Below are 19,353 nucleotides of genomic sequence, written 5' to 3'. Positions count from 1 at the left end.
TGAGAAGCTTGCTATCCACTTGCTCGCGAAATGAGTACAACCTTATCCCTTATTCGAAAAGTAATAGCTATGTTACCCCTAGAAATGAACCTATAATAAGCCAAGTGCAAGGAAAGAGATCTAAAATGCCAAAAAGAACGTGAACTAAAAACATTAACGCCTTTTTCTTTTTTTCCTCGAGAGAAATCAAAGTTCCCACGTTTTTTCTTTGAGAAAAGGTTGCCACTTGTCTTTATTTTATTCCTCTTTGCCAATTCTTCATAGATTGTGAAGCAACAAGAAACAAAATAACAAATTGAGGGTCATACATACAAATGCATACATACATACATACATACATGCATTCACACACACAATACATACATACATACATACATACATACATACATGCATGCATTCACACACACAATACATACATACATACATACATACATACATACATAGATGCATAATATATTAACATACATACACAGATACTTATACATTTGTGTGTCCGAGATTTTTATTCGTTTTGTCTCGTGAGAGGGAGATGGCAAGTAGTGATGAAGCACTAATCTCTGATCATATCCATGGAGACCATGACCACCATGACCATGACCATGAAGACCATGACCACCATCATCATGGAGACCATGACCACGGAGACCATCACCACCATCACCATGGAGACCATCATGACCACACGTATGTATGCTCTGTTTTTTCTTTCTTTCTTTCTTTTTTTGTGCAAAAAAGAGGGTCTTGATCCATGAACTTGATAGAGCCTCTTCTTATTTTAAGGATTTCGAACTGTTAATAATCTCTCTTTTTAAGTGCTTCTTCTAATTATTCCGAATTGCTTCTTGTCAGCGGCCAAGGCACTGGTGATGTTGATGTTGATGGTGATGGTGGGTATTGGTCTGGTAAAGATGGAAAGCTCTATCATTCGCATGATGGGTTGGCTCCACACACTCATGAACCCTTAGATTCTCCAGGTTATTTCACAAGAAGGGCTCAACGGCTTTCGAATCGAGATTTCAATGAGCGCTCATTTACTGTTGGCATCGGTGGTCCTGTTGGAAGTGGGTAAATATCATTTTAATCGATTTTTATCGTTATTTTGTTTTTGTTTCCCTAAGAAAATGTTGTCATTCCTTTGTGCATAGAAAAAAAACCTGAGCCTGATTTTATGTATAAAATCCTTGTGCAGGAAAACAGCTCTTATGCTTGCATTGTGCACAGTACTGCGTGACAACTATAGCATTGCAGCGGTGAGTTTGCTCATGCAACCAATTCATTTCAAATCAGTATTTTTTTCCCGTGGAAATAAGCTTTCTCTAACGTCTATTTTATGCTTATGAATATAGCTATTTATCTTGAGTGCGTGTGTATATGTATGTATGTATTTACATGCATACATATCTATACACAATAATATATCATACATAGGTGTATACTTGAATTCATGTATTGATGGCCAACTGTTCATGATGGCAAGATTATGAACCACTGTGAGGAAAAGGGGAGCAACTACCCTGTCGCATATTTTGGTCTTTTGTAACCTTTTGGATGACCCAGTGTTTTGTTCATTTGTGAGGGTAGTAATAGGCATGAAGCCAAGCCTCTTTCTTTCATAGGTAGTTGTGAGGATTTGGAAATTTATGGCATAATGCTATGCTGCTCCACTGAACCCAACTCAGTTTTGGTTGTCAATTTTTAATGACATACACTTACAGCAATCAATGTTTCACGCGTGACATCATTTTTCTCAATGCAAGCAATAATTAAGGCTAATAATAAAGAAAGTTTCACGGGCTTAAATTATAGATATTATGGACTTAATTAATGAGATTATTCTTTTGATATCATACTAATCATACACTTTCCATCTTATTGCAGGTAACGAATGATATTTTTACCCGAGAAGATGGTGAATTTCTGGTGAAACATGGTGCTCTTGCACCAGAAAGAATAACAGCAGTTGAAACAGGTGGTTGCCCTCATGCTGCAATTCGAGAAGATATTAGTATCAACCTCGGTCCATTGGAAGAACTTTCAAGGAAGTTCTCAACAGATATTTTACTATGCGAGTCAGGAGGAGGTAAAGCCCGAATTTACAGATTTCATTTTTCTCTTCTTTTCAAGAACATTTAATGTAGTCCTTGAAAGCCACACATAGATGAGTGCTTTCATTCATTGGTACGTGTGCGATTTACACAACTGACATCAATAAACACTCTTTTACTTTGGCTGTACATTGGAATCTCAAAGCGTGTTTGGATTCCAGATGTAAGACATTTTGCTCTTAGATGTCCTCCTGGAGATTTCATAGGAAGAATTCCAGCAGAGGGTGTCATTTGTGAAAGAGTAGAAACCTTAGCCTGTAAAACTTCTGATTTTAGATGTGTTTCTTCTTAGATATGAAGTGGTAATTCTGAATCCTTTTTATTGGAATGTCCACAGACAATCTTGCTGCGAATTTCAGCAGAGAGCTGGCAGACTACATCATCTACATTATCGATGTTGCGGGAGGTGATAAGATCCCAAGGAAAGGAGGTCCCGGCATCACTCAAGCTGACCTTCTTGTGAGATTTTTTATTCAAATATTGGGGGGCAAGGGGGGGGTTGCAATTTTCACATTATTTGTTTAGGCCACATGTGGTTGAGCCCTTATCGGGTTTATACACATCCATCCTTCCCTATCTGAATAGATATGTATATCTATATGCATCTGATGGCAGGTGATTAACAAGACTGATTTGGCAGAGGCGGTGGGTGCTAATTTGAAAGTCATGGAACAAGATGCTCTCAAAATGCGAGATGGGGGACCTTTTGTGTTTGCTCAGGTAGGTCAATAGATGCTCACGTTAAATTTTCTCTAAAACATATGATATTGTTTTCATGTTTTGTTTGTATATTAAGACAGGCTACATATCCTTCTGCTTCGCTAGTTTGTTACTTACTAAAGGGCAATACATCATGTCATGACTTAGAAATCTCTGTTTGTTTTCTCTAATATGCCCTATTCTATTTGGTTGTAAGAGATTCTATTATTGTGCCAATCATCTCTTCTCATGACTTGCATCAATGATATGTCTTATATATGGATTAAGAAGAGGAAATCCCAAAGGTTTTAATGGAATGATGTTTGTAGATCATTATAAAAAGAATAAATTATTGAGCTCAACACTTCTGAACATGTAAAGCATTTTTTATATATTTATGTTCTTCCGTTCATTACTACAATTGGCAAGCTCAAATATTTAAATGGCTGTTTTGGTGGAGGGGGTACCTTTCCCAAAACATTGATTGCAAGTCAGATGGTATGATGTGAGAGATCTGGGAGGCTATTGTATGAAATATATTGTACCATTATTATTGTGATTCTTTCATGGTTCAAACCATTTACTTTTGTTGCAGGTGAAACATGGTGTTGGAGTGCCAGAAATTGTGCAACATGTTTTGGAAGTCTGGAAGGAAGCAACAGGGGGAAGAAGGCTTAAATAAGTTAGGCCACTATCATCATTAGTTGAAGCAAGGAAGAAAATAAAGAGAGTTTAAGGTTTTTATCTCTTGTTATCTTGCATTGTCTCTATAATGGTCTTCTACTAATAATGGCAATCATTAGCAAGCACTTAAATGAGTTGACTGTAGGGAAAAAGACTGCAAATTTGTTGAGTAAGGAAACATAATAAAGTAGTTATCAAGCATTGATAATTTTTTTGAGTCTTTTCTTTTTGAAATTTCGTGTGAGCTTTCTCTCTCACTTAACAATATCATTGATGGAGACAAGGGACTCGAACTCTTCGCATGTGGCGTGAGTTACATATGATATGCACATGTGGCTTGCAGAAATTTTTATGTGTTAGGCAACTTGATTCAGTGGATGATTGAATGTGAGGACCACTTTGGATATAGTTGATAACCAATGGAAGCTATTCAAGCACGAAGCTTTTTGAATATTTAACTATGGAACACCTCCCTTTCTCCATTCAGCATAAAATTGACATACAATGAAGATAATGGACATGTTTTATCCTACTTGAGATTTTACTGCTTTAAGCTCAAGTATGTACACTAAAAAATGATCTACCTATTCTTTTCAATAGTAGAGGCATGAGGGCATGTTTCTTTATTGGAGAACCATCAATTAATGTAGTGTAGACTACTCCAAAGGGATATAAATATGAACCAATGAATCATGCCTGTGAAAAGATGGCCGATAGTGAAGCCTACAGAACAAAAATTTACCCTGTCAATATTTGTGATGATCATTGTGGACTGAGATGTGGTAAAAATGCTAATAGAGCTAAACATTCTTAAATGAAGTCAACAAGACCACATGAATCATTCACAAGGGCTTTACCTCATACATGTTGCAAGGGAATACTACAGTATTATCCATTTAACTTGAAGATTTGTTTTATAGTTGATCAGAAGGAACATTGTTTCACTTGTTATCTTATCAAAGATCATCATGCCCATGTACAAATTGTTTCAATTGTCCATTTAACTTGGAAGATTTGTTTTATAGTTGATCAGTAAGAACATTGTTTCACTTGTTATCTTATCAAAGATCATCATGCCCATGTACAAATTGTTTCAATTGTCCATTTAACTTGGAAGATTTGTTTTATAGTTGATCAGTAAGAACATTGTTTCAATTGTTATCTTATCAAAGATCAAGCATGCCCATGCACAAATTGTTTCGATTGCTCTCTAATCAAAGATCATTTGTGGCCATATTGTTCAGTCAATCCAAAACATTGATTGCCATGAGTTTTTGTTGGCAGTATCAACTTTCTAATAATGCTCTGATTAGTAGAATTAGCAACATTAGGATTCATCATATTTATACTGCTTGCATTAGTCCACTCTCATCTCATCATCGAACAAGCATTCCAGACCTAAAAGAGATGAGATTTATGAAACGTACTGTAGGGTCTTGTATAAAATAATATATCATTTATAAGGAGATACCTATGACAATTGTTGGACGAGCATGATCTTTTCTTTCCCATGTTTAACATTGAATATAGAGACAAATATCCCATGTTGGAACCATGTCTGGCCTGTCTTGTAAACTCTCCTACCAGTTATCCCATAACTTGGAGAAATTGATCTCGTGGAAGAAAAGAAGATTTCAGGGTTGCTTTCACAATAAAGGTTGATAACCGTAGATCATTTGATGTGAGCCTTCCAAGACAATTGAAAAATGATCAAATGATGTATACCCTGGATACTCCTGCATGATCAACACTTGAGGCAAGAATGCCTCATCGTGGATTTCAGATATATGAACCAACATGCTCCACCTTGATATATATTGAAAGGTAAAACTATAATCTCTTCCATTAGTCTAACTCTCTGCATTGTAATTTAGGACTTTCGCTATTAACAAGTTCTAAACTTGTTATGGACCATTCATTAAACTACATCTGGAGGTGAACGGGATTACGTTAGAACACATTAAAGTTACCCAACAAGACCCACAAATGATATTTTCAAAGGAGTCACAGAAGGATTTGCCAGTTCATTAATCCTTGATGGCTGAGTAATTGTTTTAAGCATCATGAAAACAGAGTACATTCAATGCCATCATTTTTTTAGTGTATAAATGCCAAAGGAGCCATATTTTCCCCCCTCAAAATGGAACTCTTACCACTAATCATTGTACATTTACTACACTTTAAGCAACCACAAGTTCAAAATTATCTCTCACAAGACGGGACACGGGTAATAATATTCTCCATTTACCTCACAAGAAGGGATAATGAAAGAATAATGTTCTCCATTAACCTCATTGTAGAACACATGATACCTCTTATGCTGGAAAGAAGTTCAGAGTTGAAGTCTTCTTTTTGCCATCAGGATTGCATCCTAACGGTAAGAGAACGTTTTACTAACCCATTCATTTGGATTCAAATCTCGATGCATATCCCCCCATCAACACATTCCTATATCCTCTCTTCTGATCTTCGGATGTCCATGAGAGGTTGGCCATTAATTCCCAACAGCCTTGGAAGAAGATTTAAAATTTAAACGAAGCCGAGTTGGAGTTTTTGCTTTCACATATTTATGATGATATGAGCCCATATTGACATGGAATTGCAAATGAATACCATATGGCTCCTGTTAAGAAACTCAAATGGTTCTCAAATAATTTTCTTTCAAGGTCTGTGGATTTCTAGTAAGATACATAATTCATGGGAAGTGGTTTTTTTAAGCTTCTATTGATATTTATCTCTCTCATGTCCATTGGGCACCGGAGAACTATATATTTAATGGATATATATAGTATAAGATTTCTCAAAGTTATAGCCGATCAACTTCAGGACGAGCTATCGTCTACCCACCACCCCACACAATGTGGATTTAGAAGGCACTAAATCTTGAACACAATATCTTGGACATAATATGATTAATACAACAAGGATGCTCGTTGAGTTGTTATTGTTTGTCATTGGTACTTGCCCAATTCTTCTTGGTATGATGACATAACTTGGCAAAATATAGAGAAATTGTTAAGCTTACTCATTGGGGAACCGACTAACAGCTCAGGCGTTAGATGTTTCATCTAGGTTTTTGAAACTCTAATCAATAATATAGCTAAAGTTAAAGTGTGGAATATGAAATCTTGATTGAGAACTGATAATATTGGAAAAGTTGTGGAAATTTGGAATGTATTTTCATTGGCATAAGGGTTGCACATTAATATGCATAAATCGTTGCTTATCTAATTCATTTAAAGGCACCTAACTGGTCTTGGGTAGAATGGTAAGATACGAGAAACAAGTCAATATTATTGCCATTTAGGTCTCTCAAAGTTTTACTTGGAGACACATACCAGAAGTCTAGCTTGATTGTTTGCTATTAAACTCAAAGTGATAGAAGAAATAATGATAACCCACAACTTATTTTCCCCCCTCACTAACATGGGGAAAGAAATCAACCAATCAATGAGTTTGTCCAATAAAGTATACAATATTTAAGAAAAAAGTCATGGGTAGGCGTGATTCAAGGTGCATGGAATCATATGTGCATCTGGAAGCACTTAACAGGGAACATCAATGTTGAAACAGAGACCATATAGTTTGACAACAAATTTGGACAGAGATAACTTATTGATTGGCATCTACTACCATGGTAAAATGATGGTTGATGGACGATGCCTGGATTTGAGAATGGTCCACTTACCTCATTAATGAAAATGAATAAACTGGTTTCTCCAGTGTTGTTTGAGGAGAAAAACACTCTAGATTTGAAAGTTTGTAGAGCTTCAATGTTGTTTCTATGAATGCTTTATCCCTACCCCACAGAGAATCTTCAATAAAACTGTAAAACACTCTATAATTTGACGTCCTCAGAGGGAATACTAAATTTATTACCCTTTATTTGAAACCTTAGACATCTCATGCTAGATTGAACGTAGACCACACTCAACTTATAATAAAAGCTCGTACACCCTTTCCTATAACCAGAACTCCCATGGTAAACCTCCCTCCTTTGGATTGAGAAGGCACTAAATATTCAGCCCAGAAGGCATCAATTGGGGTTCTTTTAAACAAATGCAGTAAAGATTTGAGGTTCTCGATACTAAATGCTGTGATATTGTTCATAGTTTACTCATATTACTCAACACAAATGAAATCCATCATAAGAAATATTTATTGGATTTATGGTCTTTTTACAAATTACAATAATCATGGGGAGCTCAATAACTCAGTAAATGTCCAATCAGCATCTTTACTATACATTCAGAAGAAGTTTACATAAAAAAGAATCTGACGCTGCCAAGAGGTTATAACCTGGTAATTCAACTCTTCCTTGTATAGAGGCTCATAAAAATCAATATGCATGGAAAAATGGTTCAAAAACTCAGATTTTCTTTACAGCAAAACCGCTCTACCTGAAGAACCTCATTTTCAGGTTGTCTAAGAGAAGACGAGCATTGTCATGGCTCGTAGGGAGCTAACTTACTACGAAAACCAGCATTTTCTCAGAAATCTATATCATGGGTAGTAATTGCTCTTATGATCCTCACCAGTGATACAACTTCGTGCAGTATCTGATTGCATATTTACTTTTTATATATGCCTATTAACATCATCCATATGCTCATCTCGTGTAGTCGTACACTCCATTGTTGATATCTCCCAAGGCTTTGCATCAGCATCTAATCGATCTTTTGTGCCATCCGGTACAGCCTCAACTTTCTCAGGGTTTATTGTCTCACTTACTTGTTCCAATTCAGCTGGGGGTTTATCATCGTTGTGTGCTTGTAAACCAGTCAACCTTGCAAGGTCTATCCATTGCTGAAAGACAAGAGAAAGCTTTCATAAACAAAACATTACATGCAAAACACAGTGTGATATATTGCCTCTTGCAAATATAGCATGAATTTATCTTTGGAAACCAATGAGCCAGAGTAGGAATTAGTAGAGTGAAAATTTAGTGATAAGATGTCATGAGACATATACTTATATTTCGTAGACAAAAAAGTCGCAATAAGTTACAAGTATGAGAATCACTATAAATATCACGGTGCCATCATAAAGTAGGAGGGCAAGATATTACTACTCAATATAGCTTAAATTTTTCTAGTTTTAATGCTTCGCATTTTATTTTTCAAACAATAGATTTCCTCCTAAGTGGCATTTTATTTTTCACTCAATGAAAATGTGTTGTATGCAACATTGACATATAAAGCATCAGCTCTTGTACCTGAGTGCCAAGGTAAGAATTGGCGGTTCGAGCTGTAAATGACAAGATGCTTCCAAGAAGTGGGTTAGAAGCCAAGTAATAATCTGCAACCCAGTGCTCTACAAGTCCAGCAATGGCCTATGATGAAATTAAAAAATGCACAAATATATCAAATGCCTTCGCAAATTTCTGACGATCATGTCATCAAGAAAAGTTTTTCTCAAAATCTCTAATTTTATCATCATACCAAAAGAAAAAGAGCTTCACAACGCCTCTAGTTTGATCACACATCATTTCAAGGGCACAAAGAATGTACCTGATATCGAAGATTAGCTGACGTGCCAAGGAAAGAAGCATAAACAAGGGCAGTCTTTAGTATTGGTGACCGCTTATTCTGCTTTGTTATGGCAACTTTTGGTGGATTTAAACGCTGCTTCAAACTTAATGCGACATTGGTGAACGTGACAGTGCCAATACTTGCAATAAATCCAACCGAAAAGAGCTTCATTCCACCCACTACAACCGCCAAAATTCTTGCTTGAGTGTCCCAATTATTACCCCCTCTTACCCTTTGGAAAGCATTGTCCGGCAATGACCCAAGTAGTCCCTTCAGACCCTCTAGGACACCTGACGCATTGGATGGTGTGTCGGTTGAGCGGAATGAGAGTGTTGGAGCAGGTAGCCACACTGTAAAGAAATCTACTACAGCACCCCTCACCGTATCCGTGATTACATAATCCAGTTCTTGGAAAAACCGACCTTTTCTTCGTTCATACTGAGCAATTAAAGTTGTTGTGATTGATATTGTTTCTTCAATCCCAAGCCTTTGAAGGAACCTAGGGTCAGCTAGCCACCGTTCTCGAAAACCCTGCAAAAAGGAGGTATATGTATTGATTATTACACATGAAAATGAAGGAAACATAGGTAAGCTTCTGGCTCATATATTAAAGATGTATCAAAGAGAGGATCCAATATTATTAGTTCACCACCTGGTAACGTCGTGTAAGTTCAGCGATAAAGGGCTGTTTTTCCAAATCAAAAAAGTCCCTCAGCACTTCTGGTGGTACTAAGCCAAGATCCAGTCCCGTTTGAAGGTCCTGTTTACAATCAAGAACAGTTATACAAGTTGAGAATTTCACATAATAAGCCTTCATATACTTGTATTATCAATGCAATGGAAGATTACATTTGGTAAAGCATCTCGCCTTCTCCCTGCTGCATCCATTACACGAGCAATCTCTGCCCGATCAAAACAATTCCTTGAACATTGCTTTGCAGCCGAATACCATAAGAAATCTGCCTCAGGCAACTCTCCTTCCTTGCGTATCCTCTGTCTTTCTGGGTTTAATAGAACTACAGCTTGCGTTCGCTTTTGTAAATTCTTGGAAATTCTTGCTGGAATTCCAGTTCCTCTGGTGCCAAACAAGACATGTGACGACCCCACAATTACTATGAGAATACCAACAGCACCTCCATCTGTCATGCCTTGTAACACAACTTGTGACATAGTATGATCCTCCACAAGTCGTGCCTGAGCGAAATTATATGGACCAGGCCCAAATGGAGCTGAGGCATTGGGTAAGACATCGGCAAGAGAAAGTTGTTTTACTAAAGAATTGGAGTTCAAACCAAAACCAGTTCCCATCGGTGGAACATATTTGCGCCTATCAGCAACACTCAGCCCTTGAACACCTTTGGCTTGGACAGTTCGCAGCACCTGGATATCCAAATGTGCTATCAAACTTACAATATTGCTGAGTCCCTTGACAAAGAAAATTTTTACTTTCTAAAGGAACTTTCATGTATACAATTGTGAAACCATGTCATCCAAGGTGTTAGCAAGCAGGAAAGGCAGAGGACATTTTAATGCATAACAGTTCCAGTTTTCACATCCTCAAGTGTGATATTCAATCTTTTCTAAGCACTGAATCTTGGAATAACACAACATTAATCATGCAATATTTGGGTCGAATTTGGTATAAATGATCCTGAAATTTTTATGCATAGCCCTTCTACCAAAATATTCCAGGATTTTTCCATGATATTCACTCTTCATTAAGTTTTGAGAATTGGATTGGTAGGCCAGCACTTCTTCTACACCATGAAAGAGATCCTCCTAAATTGTTAATTACGGCGATTCTGCACAATTTCACCATTGGACCATTTCTGCCCCTTGAGCAATGAAGCTTTTGCATAGTCACGTTCTTATTTTAATCATTGTACGTCTATCTGTTGCTATAATATTGATGCAAGCCTGGAATGTTATGCAATATGCAAAGGATATGCTAGATATACTCTCAAAGAAATGTCCATAAAAATTTCCATCCTAACGAGATGCATGTGCATTATGCATTCCAGAATTGAAAATGACGGAATTACATCACAATCCTCAACATAATGAAGTGACAGGCACTGAAGAAAGATGCATGCACTATGCATTCCAGCATTGAAAATGACAGAATTATATCACAATCCGCAACATAATGAAAGGACATATACGGAAGAAAGATGCATGCACTATGCATTGCAGCATTGGAAAATAAAGAATAAGATTACAACTCAAAATAATGAATTGACATGCAAAGTAAACGATGGATCCAAGAGAGAAAATACCTCTAATGGTGCTCCACCAGCCATAAGTCGCACTCCATTATTTCGGCAGTATTGTAGTAGTGGTTGATACTCTTTCCACCGCTCATCAGACCAGTTTCCTACCAGTTCTCGTAACTCCTTGTCAGAAATTCTGTCATAAAATACTGCGATTAGAAAACTGAAGCTCCCAGTGCTAGTTACAAATGATGGTTGTGAAATTCCTCATGCTAAAAATAATGAATTAATTGCCACTGGAAGTAAAGTTGGTCGTATGTTTGTATTCGATAATGTGAAACATGTTTGATTACTTTTGAGAAAAATGATTTTCAATTGTGGCATAAAATAATCATTCAAGAGAGAACGGTATTTTCAAGAGAAAAAAACTGAAATATGGATAGATCATAGCACAAAACAAGGTGATTTTGCTTCTGTAGCTTTTACATGTCCTCTTAATCACATTCTATTGTTTCTACTCAATATATACTAGTTCTTGGATAGAGACCTTGCAATCTTTCAGAAGGATAAAGATTAGTCACATGATACATCCCACAAATTTTAGCATTCAGATCAATTTCTCCGTTTTTACCATATTTGAACAATGAAAAACTCATGGATAGAATCTCAACATGATAAACCATTTAAATGTGATAAAAAAACACATATATAGACGCATATGGATTAATACCGTTTGCTCATATATGCATTGAGTTGAGCTTGCAAAGTACATGGGAATGCCTGTAAAGCAAGGGATACTGGTCGTTTCAGCTCAAAACACTTGTCTCTAATTGTTCGGACAATTTCAAGCTCCAGTATCTGCAAGCTGACAAATTTCTTATCAGTTGGAGTACAAGAACAAAAAATATGCACAAAATCAATCATTGTAAGATCTCCAAACAGTACATACAGATTCACCTCCAATTGCAGACCTATGTTATAGGCCTATAATAATGTAGCCCTATACTTTATTCTTCGGTCTTGGAGATTATGCTATAAAGATTTGAACCTTTAGAGCACATAGTCATGCCAATACTAGACCTTATGCCCTTAGCTGTATTTAGGCTTGATAGCGGTGTTCTTTTAATCCAACAATAACAATCATATTAATCTCTTACCTTGTCGTCAGGATCAGGTACACTCTCCGCCTCTCCAAGATAGACAACGCGTGCCGCAAGCATCTTTTGCCACACTCTCCCCTTGTCTTTTCCAACCGCAATGGGCTCCCCAAGAACAGTGGCGTCGTAGATCCTTGATCCACTTGGCTTTTCCACTTGTTCAGGTATCACAGGTTTAGGTGTTGGGACAACTGTAGGTTCTTTAATTGCTGAATTAGATGGTATATTATCCACAGCAGCCAAGGATTTTCTTGTTTCGGCTGATATAACCATAGCTAAACTTGATAGAGCAGTTCTCATAAGGAAGCCCCTCCTAGAATCTGTTGAAAAAACTTCTGTTTCAGAGGTTTTTTCTGGTAATTTTGACCAAATTTCGCCGTCAGATATGGAAATGGAATCTGATTCATTTGTGCATGAATCTTCAGATACTTCTGGAATTTGATTCATGCTTTTATTACTGCACCTTGATGGTGGTATCAGACCATACCCTTTACTCCTCTGAATCAACGACCCACAGTCGAGTTTGAATACTTTGCGCCGATTTCTATTCAGCCGCAAGAGTCGCTGTCTGCGAGAAGAAGAAGAAGAAGAAGAAGAGAAACGTCCATCTCTGTCTGAACACTTTGCAGAAGCCATCAAGTGCAAAGAGTTTGTTGCCATGGCCATGATGATGACGATGATGAAGAAGAAGAAGATGATGATGGTGGTAGTGGTGATTCTCTTAATTAGGTTAGGGATGGGTGAGCAGAATGAAACCCGAGAATGAATCGGATGCACGACCCATCACTGTTTTCTCTCTGCGATCATCATGAGGAGAGAGAGAGAGAGAGAGAGAGAGAGATGTGGATGACAACACATTCAGCGAAGCGGAAAAAAGACAGAGCTCAAAAAAAATCTCATCTCCATCCCTCCAATCCACACACACACACACACACATACATATACATACATACTTACATACATACATACACACACACACACATAAAATACATACATACATACATAACACACCCTTTCCCAAGTGTATGTGTGTGTGTGTGTGTGTGTGTGTGTGTGTTTGGACCATAAGTTTGTGTGACTTGTGTCGCTCTCCTTTCGACCACAATTCTCTCGGCCCCGCCCGCCCACCCCCATTCCCACCTCGATTTGGAAGACGTGTGGTGAATCATCGAATGGCCCACCCCCATGTCGAAATCTGGTAGTTGCCATGCACGCACGTATATATATATCCCACACGCCTCCTAGACAAAGAAGAATCTCATGACATGTCATGTGTGCAATGCTTCCAGCCACAAATCGACACGACACTCTCATCACATATCTCCTCGATTATAAAGAGCATATATACTATATTTAATAGACGCAATTTTAACGAGAGGATGGCACATGAATACATCCTATTTTTTTGTCTCATAGGTCATATGTGACCCCCCAAGATGATAATAAAATCTATCCTTCTCACATATACATAACACATGCACACACACACACACACACACACACAATCTATCCAATGCATGCAAACAACACACCTACCTCTTAAAATCATTTACAGTTATGAGTCATGTTACCATGTGTTATCTTTTACTTGATTTACAACTACAAATATATATCTCTTATTTGTTTCAGAATTATCTTCACATAACCATGGTGTGGGAATATTTTAGCATACAAGTGGCTAATCTTGAAGCTTGGATATTTAAAAAAAGACATCCAATTCAGTTCTTCTCAAAATTGTATGGCATTTCATCGTCCATGAAATGGGGATGGTATATGTGATATGTTGTCTATGCAATGGTTTTCAAGTAAAAAGCCGTGGGGTTTCACAATAATGGGTTTGAAAGTCTCAAATACATGTAGAATTTTGGAAACATTTCCTTGGAATTGCATATTAAGACAATTATCAAGTCTGAATAGATGTATATCATTTTCTATATAATGTAGACAAAGAATGCTCATCATGTATTTTGTATGTACATTGTAATAAATGCACACCTAGAGTGTGAATAGAACCCCCAACTAATGCTAAGAATGTTGACACTTTGATACGTTACGACATGAACCCCAACAGCTTCAAAACAAGTCATCGACACGAAATGTTTCCTTAAATGTGCCGACTCTTCAAAGAATTCATATTTATATCACAATCTTGGGTCATGGTGCTTGAAAAGGCACTTTTTTAACTAGTCTTGGGGTTTTTTCCGAGAAACCGCTGAAGTGAATCGCTTGATGAAGGTTTTTTTCTTTAGTTTTTCTTTTTCTTGTGATGATACACCTTCCAGTTCCATGGGCAAATAGTCCTTACCAGTAGCTCTTTCTGGCATTGGTACAATGCGGCTGAAATCTTGGGCTACTGGGTCAGGTTTTCCGACATCTGGAGGGTGCTCATCATTTCTGAGCTTTCTTTCCCTTAGATGGTTGGGAGGAATACCGGTTCTTTGACGTTGTTGTTCATGTTCACTTCTCCATTTTCTAAGGGCAGCTTCACATTCCAATTTGGTGACTTGTGCATCCTCACCACTTTTAAGGACCTCCTCCAGCTCCTTCTGAGATAACTCCACCTTTTTTACAACGTCATCAAGCCTTGCCTGAGCAGCAACATGGTCGGATTTAGCTCGTTTCACCAGGGCTAAAACTTCTTCGACTTTTTTCCCAGCAATGCCCTCGGCTTTGTCGGCAGCTTGTTTCAGCGAATTATACTCTTCCGACGAGATTATGATGACAGTTCCTTTCTCGGATTCGGTTTCCATATCAGTGTAATTACGTTCTTCCGATTTCATTAAGCCTTTGAGCTCGGCTAAAGCTATTGTTTCCGAGGCACGAGCTGCCTCTACTTCCTTCAGAGTGGCGGCATTTTGGCTCAATGTTGTGCTCATAGCTGCTTTTGATTGGTCCATTTCATGCCTTGCTCTCCGTTCCTCTACTATTGATCCTTCAGCTTGGACTTTTGCTTTGTCAGCTTCTAATGCTGCTTGTTTTATTGCTGCTGGCAGTGTTTCTTTTGCCTCCAAAGCTCTTCTTGCACCATCTTGAGAAGATAATAATGATTCCTTCACTTTTTGCAGTTCATCTTGCAAAGATGCTAATGTTGCACATGCAACTTGCTCTTTCTCGTGCATGCTTTCAAGTTCGATTCTCGCTCTTTCTTTCTCTTCTTTCAATGAAAGTAATGATGATGAGAGAGAGGCATGCTCCTCTCTTGCCTTCTCTAATTTTGGCTTCACATGATCAAGCTCTGCCGATATCTTAGCAAGTTTCTCAACTTTGCCCTGTTTTTCATGTTTTGCCTCATCCAGTTGTAATCTGACTTTCTGAATATCTTCATTCACTTCTATATTAGCTACAGATTTTATACCCAATCCTTTAGCTGCGGCAAGTTCTTCTCTCAGCTTCCTTACTGCAGAATTGGTTTTAGCAAGTTTCAACTGGAGAAGCTTCGTTTCGGCAGTCATTTGATCTATCAAATTTGAGTGTGTCGTCTTCAATAATTCAAGGTTTTCACCAGATCTCAATATTTCCACTTGCTCCTCTACATCTACAAGTTCAGATTGAACAGATGACATGGCTTCAAGTAGAGATGCTTGCTCTGCAACAAGCTCTTCGTTTGTCTTGGAAACACTATCAAAACTTATACGAGACTGTTCAAGCCTTTTCTTTGCCATATCACGTGAAGCTTTCAGTGAGAGAAGCTTCTCTTCCATATCTTCAATATCCTTCATTACTTTGTGCATTTCAGTAGCTCTTTGTGATGCTACTTTTACATCCTCTACTGATTCGCTAGCCTCAGTAACTTCCACTTCAGAAACATGCACAAAATTAATGATCTTGCCATCTTTTGATTTTGCTAAACCTGCTTTAATTTGCCCTTTAACACTCTCAAGTTCAAGGAGGATATCCCCTGTAGTAACCTTTGTATCAGAAAGTCTCTTTTTGTATACTGCAATGTCATCTTGGGTTTTTTGAAGATCCACTTCTGATACAGTATTCCGCTGGTTGAAAAACAAAACTGTTAAAAAACATTGTTATACCTTGGCACAACAATCATGGTTATTTAGCAAAAGGGTTTTTCAAATAGATACCTCAAAACTAGGTACTTGTGTTTGACGAGTTTGCTGCTGAGATTTCACATCAAATCTCTCCCCAAACAAAGTCAAGGCTGCTTTCACAGATTCAAATGGTGCAGCTGTATCGATTTCAGCTTTCTTGCATTCAGGAGATGGTGTTGATGGTTGAACTGAGTTTATGGTTCCTCTTATGTTTGCTCCATCTGTTAAGCATATACAAAAACATGAGTTTCGAGTCCAGTGTCTTCGAATTCCGCTGACATATAAGACCGACGAATAACATATTGATGAGGTGGTTCATTCAGGTATAAGAACTTCCGGACTCCCTCAGAAAACCTTACTCACTGTTCCCTATAGAGGTAATCCATGGTTTTTTTATCAACCCATAATTCTGGGTTCAGATCTCACTAAAGGTAATAATATGCCTGATGGCATCGTATGATGTTACAATTGAAGACGTGCACTTCTAGCCTCTGCTGAAAAACCTTATAAATTAAGATACATCCAGCAGTCACAGTGAACAGAAATCTTCTCCTCTCTCCACTCTTGGCTGCAAAAGCCTTAGGCATGAGAGGATCGCAGCATGGGTAGTTAAGGTACACTCTCCCCATACAACCAAGAACTGTTGTCATGAAGATAAAACTCAACGTATAAGGACACACAACAACTGCCAAGATTGTGAAATGCACAAATGGTGAACTTAATGTGAGCCACCTCCAACTGAAAAATGACCTCAAGGTACATATCAGAGGGTTCCTACCCCCTGTGGAATGCTCTCTCAATGATGACAACAAGAAAAAGCTTGATCTACTCAAGGACACTTTCCACCCAGTATCCCTCAACAACATCCTGCGGAGATATCCTTCATAACATCCCTCAACCACATCCTGCGGTGATATCCTTCATAAAATCACATACAGAGTGCCACAAGGTTAAACACCTCCTCAGTGATTAGAGCCCAGGTGGTCAATGACTCACTCTCTCTCAATAAAAAAAGAAGACCAACTCAAGTTTTTATGCCAATCATGCTTCCTGAATGGGACCATGCAATGGATTGTGTCAGAGCTCACCCCTAACCAATTTAAACACAAAGGTGACAAAGTCAAGAAAATGCGTGAAGTCCCCAACAAGGTCAAACCCAACCCCCCATGTCACCCAATTTTGCAATCAGGATGCATCGTAAGATAGTAAAATTGAGAATGGTGTCCCTTCAAACATCATTCGACATACAGGGACCCTGTTTGAATTCAACATTAGAATCTCATTTGTCTTCTCTCTAATGTCCCTCCATCTTTACCAACAGATTATCAAGAGTTATGTGAATCTCTTTCTCTTATCTTGTGGATATAAATCTTTTAACTGCATGCACAACAAATCTTCTCACTTTTGAGTTTCAAATAGTTGGAGATTTAACTAACCTGTAGGATCCACAACTTTTTCGGTTGTCCGTGCACTATTCGTGCCGTTGAGGAGGCTAACATTTTCATCCTGCTCTGGCACGTGTGCACTCAGTGGAATGGTGGGAGAAAAAATAGTGGAGGATACCTGTGAATTATTACCATCGAGTTCAATAAGCTCATTTGGCCGCCCTGTAGTTGAGGACTCACAAACTGAAGAGACTGCCATCTGGCTTTGAGGCTCCGTACCATCATGATGTTCTAGGTCTGCCTCAGCTAGTGTTGATTGTATTGCATCCAGAGGTCCAGTTGAAGAAGCCATGACCACTTGTAAGTTGTTGAAGGGCTCTGCCTGCAGATCCTCTGTTTCTGGGGGGTTATATGTTTTTGTGTCAAATGAAGAAGAAGAAGAAGAAGAAGAAGAAGAAGATGTATGTATGTATGTATGTGTGTGTGGTATAGTATAGTAATAGAACGTGCAATCATCAATTGATCCCATCGTGGACTTTACTTAATTTAGTGTTCCTTCTAGCAATGGCCTGCTTTCGGCTCGAACCGAACCGAACCGAACCGTTAAACCGTGGCTTAATGGTTTATAGTTCAAAGATACATAGATGGTTTGGTTTGGTTTCAAATGTTTACTATTCGTTTTGGTTTTGCTTCGGTTCATTTTGAATTTCACTCTAAGCCTCGATGATGTCCGGTGACTTTTGTCACGTTTCCAGAGCCCCCATCAACCACTCATTTTGTTCCTTGATGATGTCATGTGACTTCTGTCGTGTTTCCCGAACCCCCAACCCAATCGACTACTTATTTGTATGCTGACAACATTATCACCCGCCACACTCGTTAAGTCAAGTCCTCTTTGTAACCCTTCTCCTTTTTACCTCGTGCCTAAGAAGATCATGTAAATATCTCCACCATTGACAAGTAGGGTGGCCAAATTACTTGAGCCCCTTATTCGTGCACACAACGTGATGGCAAGTGGCAAATGGTGTTTTCTCTATGTAGCTTTTATGCTTATCTTCTCTCTTGTTGTATTTGTCATTGGACCACAATCCCAATTTGTTCCTTTGTCGATGTCCATCCTAAAATAGCATATATGTCATCCAATGAGGCTTTATAATAGCTTGGTGATCACGATTGTAGTAACTCGACTTTGTGTTAAGATCATGTTTTCAATCATTTTGAATCCCTTGAAATCAACTAGTGCCATCCTTTTAATATTAAGGAAGACCAATCGAAAGAAAGAAATGTGGAGTTACAAAACAAATTGTAAAAAAATAGGCACACTTATATTATTTTACTAAATAAGGCCAATATTTTGTGAGACTCATCCTTGAGATCAATCTATGTTGCAATAGTGGACGATGAAAGAACTTTAAGGAACAATGATGCATATTCATTTATATGTAATAACATAGGGCACAAGCTCTTCTTGTTCAATATTTACACGATTTATGCAAAGATTAAAACATTAAAACAAGCAATATTTATCTAACCAAC

At 38.0% G+C, this 19,353-nt stretch overlaps 4 protein-coding genes across 4 annotated transcripts; 2 read left to right on the top strand and 2 right to left on the bottom strand.

The window, feature by feature from the left end:
- The first annotated feature begins 499 nt into the window (after positions 1-499).
- Positions 500-3,703, top strand: LOC147869254 (urease accessory protein G-like). The gene is made up of 7 exons (XM_087327748.1): positions 500-684; positions 850-1,065; positions 1,190-1,250; positions 1,879-2,080; positions 2,443-2,564; positions 2,721-2,825; positions 3,400-3,703. Exons 1-7 carry the CDS (start codon positions 530-532, stop codon positions 3,484-3,486), a joined length of 948 nt encoding a protein of 315 aa, XP_087183874.1. The 5' UTR covers positions 500-529; the 3' UTR covers positions 3,487-3,703.
- A 3,935-nt stretch (positions 3,704-7,638) lies between these two features.
- Positions 7,639-13,128, bottom strand: LOC147869253 (protein RETICULATA-RELATED 5, chloroplastic-like). The gene is made up of 8 exons (XM_087327731.1): positions 12,387-13,128; positions 11,960-12,087; positions 11,296-11,425; positions 9,869-10,399; positions 9,672-9,779; positions 8,999-9,550; positions 8,704-8,820; positions 7,639-8,294 (listed from the first exon to the last, which is right to left on the bottom strand). Exons 1-8 carry the CDS (start codon positions 13,050-13,052, stop codon positions 8,067-8,069), a joined length of 2,460 nt encoding a protein of 819 aa, XP_087183857.1. The 5' UTR covers positions 13,053-13,128; the 3' UTR covers positions 7,639-8,066.
- Positions 13,129-14,286: 1,158 nt separating this feature from the next.
- Positions 14,287-18,346, bottom strand: LOC147869251 (uncharacterized). The gene is made up of 3 exons (XM_087323359.1): positions 17,869-18,346; positions 16,466-16,653; positions 14,287-16,375 (listed from the first exon to the last, which is right to left on the bottom strand). The coding sequence occupies exons 1-3, from the start codon at positions 18,344-18,346 to the stop codon at positions 14,570-14,572; spliced, it is 2,472 nt and encodes an 823-aa protein (XP_087179485.1). The 3' UTR covers positions 14,287-14,569.
- On the top strand, positions 17,034-17,638 carry LOC147869252 (uncharacterized). The gene is made up of 3 exons (XM_087336629.1): positions 17,034-17,037; positions 17,106-17,281; positions 17,408-17,638. Exons 1-3 carry the CDS (start codon positions 17,034-17,036, stop codon positions 17,636-17,638), a joined length of 411 nt encoding a protein of 136 aa, XP_087192755.1.
- Positions 18,347-19,353: the final 1,007 nt, after the last annotated feature.

Source organism: Azolla caroliniana, unplaced genomic scaffold (genome assembly GCF_043228905.1).
Source record: "Azolla caroliniana isolate FFs.n. ecotype wild unplaced genomic scaffold, voAzoCaro1.0.p SCAF_1, whole genome shotgun sequence".
Lineage (NCBI taxonomy): Eukaryota > Viridiplantae > Streptophyta > Polypodiopsida > Salviniales > Salviniaceae > Azolla > Azolla caroliniana.
This window is presented reverse-complemented; position numbering and strand designations above follow the sequence as displayed.

Bases quoted from the DNA above. Each gene is read 5' to 3' on its own strand.
- LOC147869252 (XM_087336629.1), top strand. The intron at 17,282-17,407 runs GTATCCCTCAAC...CAGTGATTAGAG, and splicing joins TCAAGGACACTTTCCACCCA to CCCAGGTGGTCAATGACTCA.
- LOC147869254 (XM_087327748.1), top strand. From the start codon at position 530: ATGGCAAGTAGTGATGAAGCACTAATCTCTGATCATATCCATGGAGAC. The intron at 1,251-1,878 runs GTGAGTTTGCTC...ATCTTATTGCAG, and splicing joins ACAACTATAGCATTGCAGCG to GTAACGAATGATATTTTTAC. The intron at 2,081-2,442 runs GTAAAGCCCGAA...GAATGTCCACAG, and splicing joins ACTATGCGAGTCAGGAGGAG to ACAATCTTGCTGCGAATTTC.
- LOC147869253 (XM_087327731.1), bottom strand. From the start codon at position 13,052: ATGGCCATGGCAACAAACTCTTTGCACTTGATGGCTTCTGCAAAGTGT. The intron at 11,426-11,959 runs GTATTAATCCAT...ATTTTATGACAG, and splicing joins AATGCATATATGAGCAAACG to AATTTCTGACAAGGAGTTAC. The intron at 9,780-9,868 runs GTAATCTTCCAT...GATTGTAAACAG, and splicing joins GGCGAGATGCTTTACCAAAT to GACCTTCAAACGGGACTGGA.
- LOC147869251 (XM_087323359.1), bottom strand. From the start codon at position 18,346: ATGGGATCAATTGATGATTGCACGTTCTATTACTATACTATACCACAC. The intron at 16,654-17,868 runs GTTAGTTAAATC...TATGCTTAACAG, and splicing joins AAAAGTTGTGGATCCTACAG to ATGGAGCAAACATAAGAGGA. The intron at 16,376-16,465 runs GTATCTATTTGA...TTTTTCAACCAG, and splicing joins CACAAGTACCTAGTTTTGAG to CGGAATACTGTATCAGAAGT.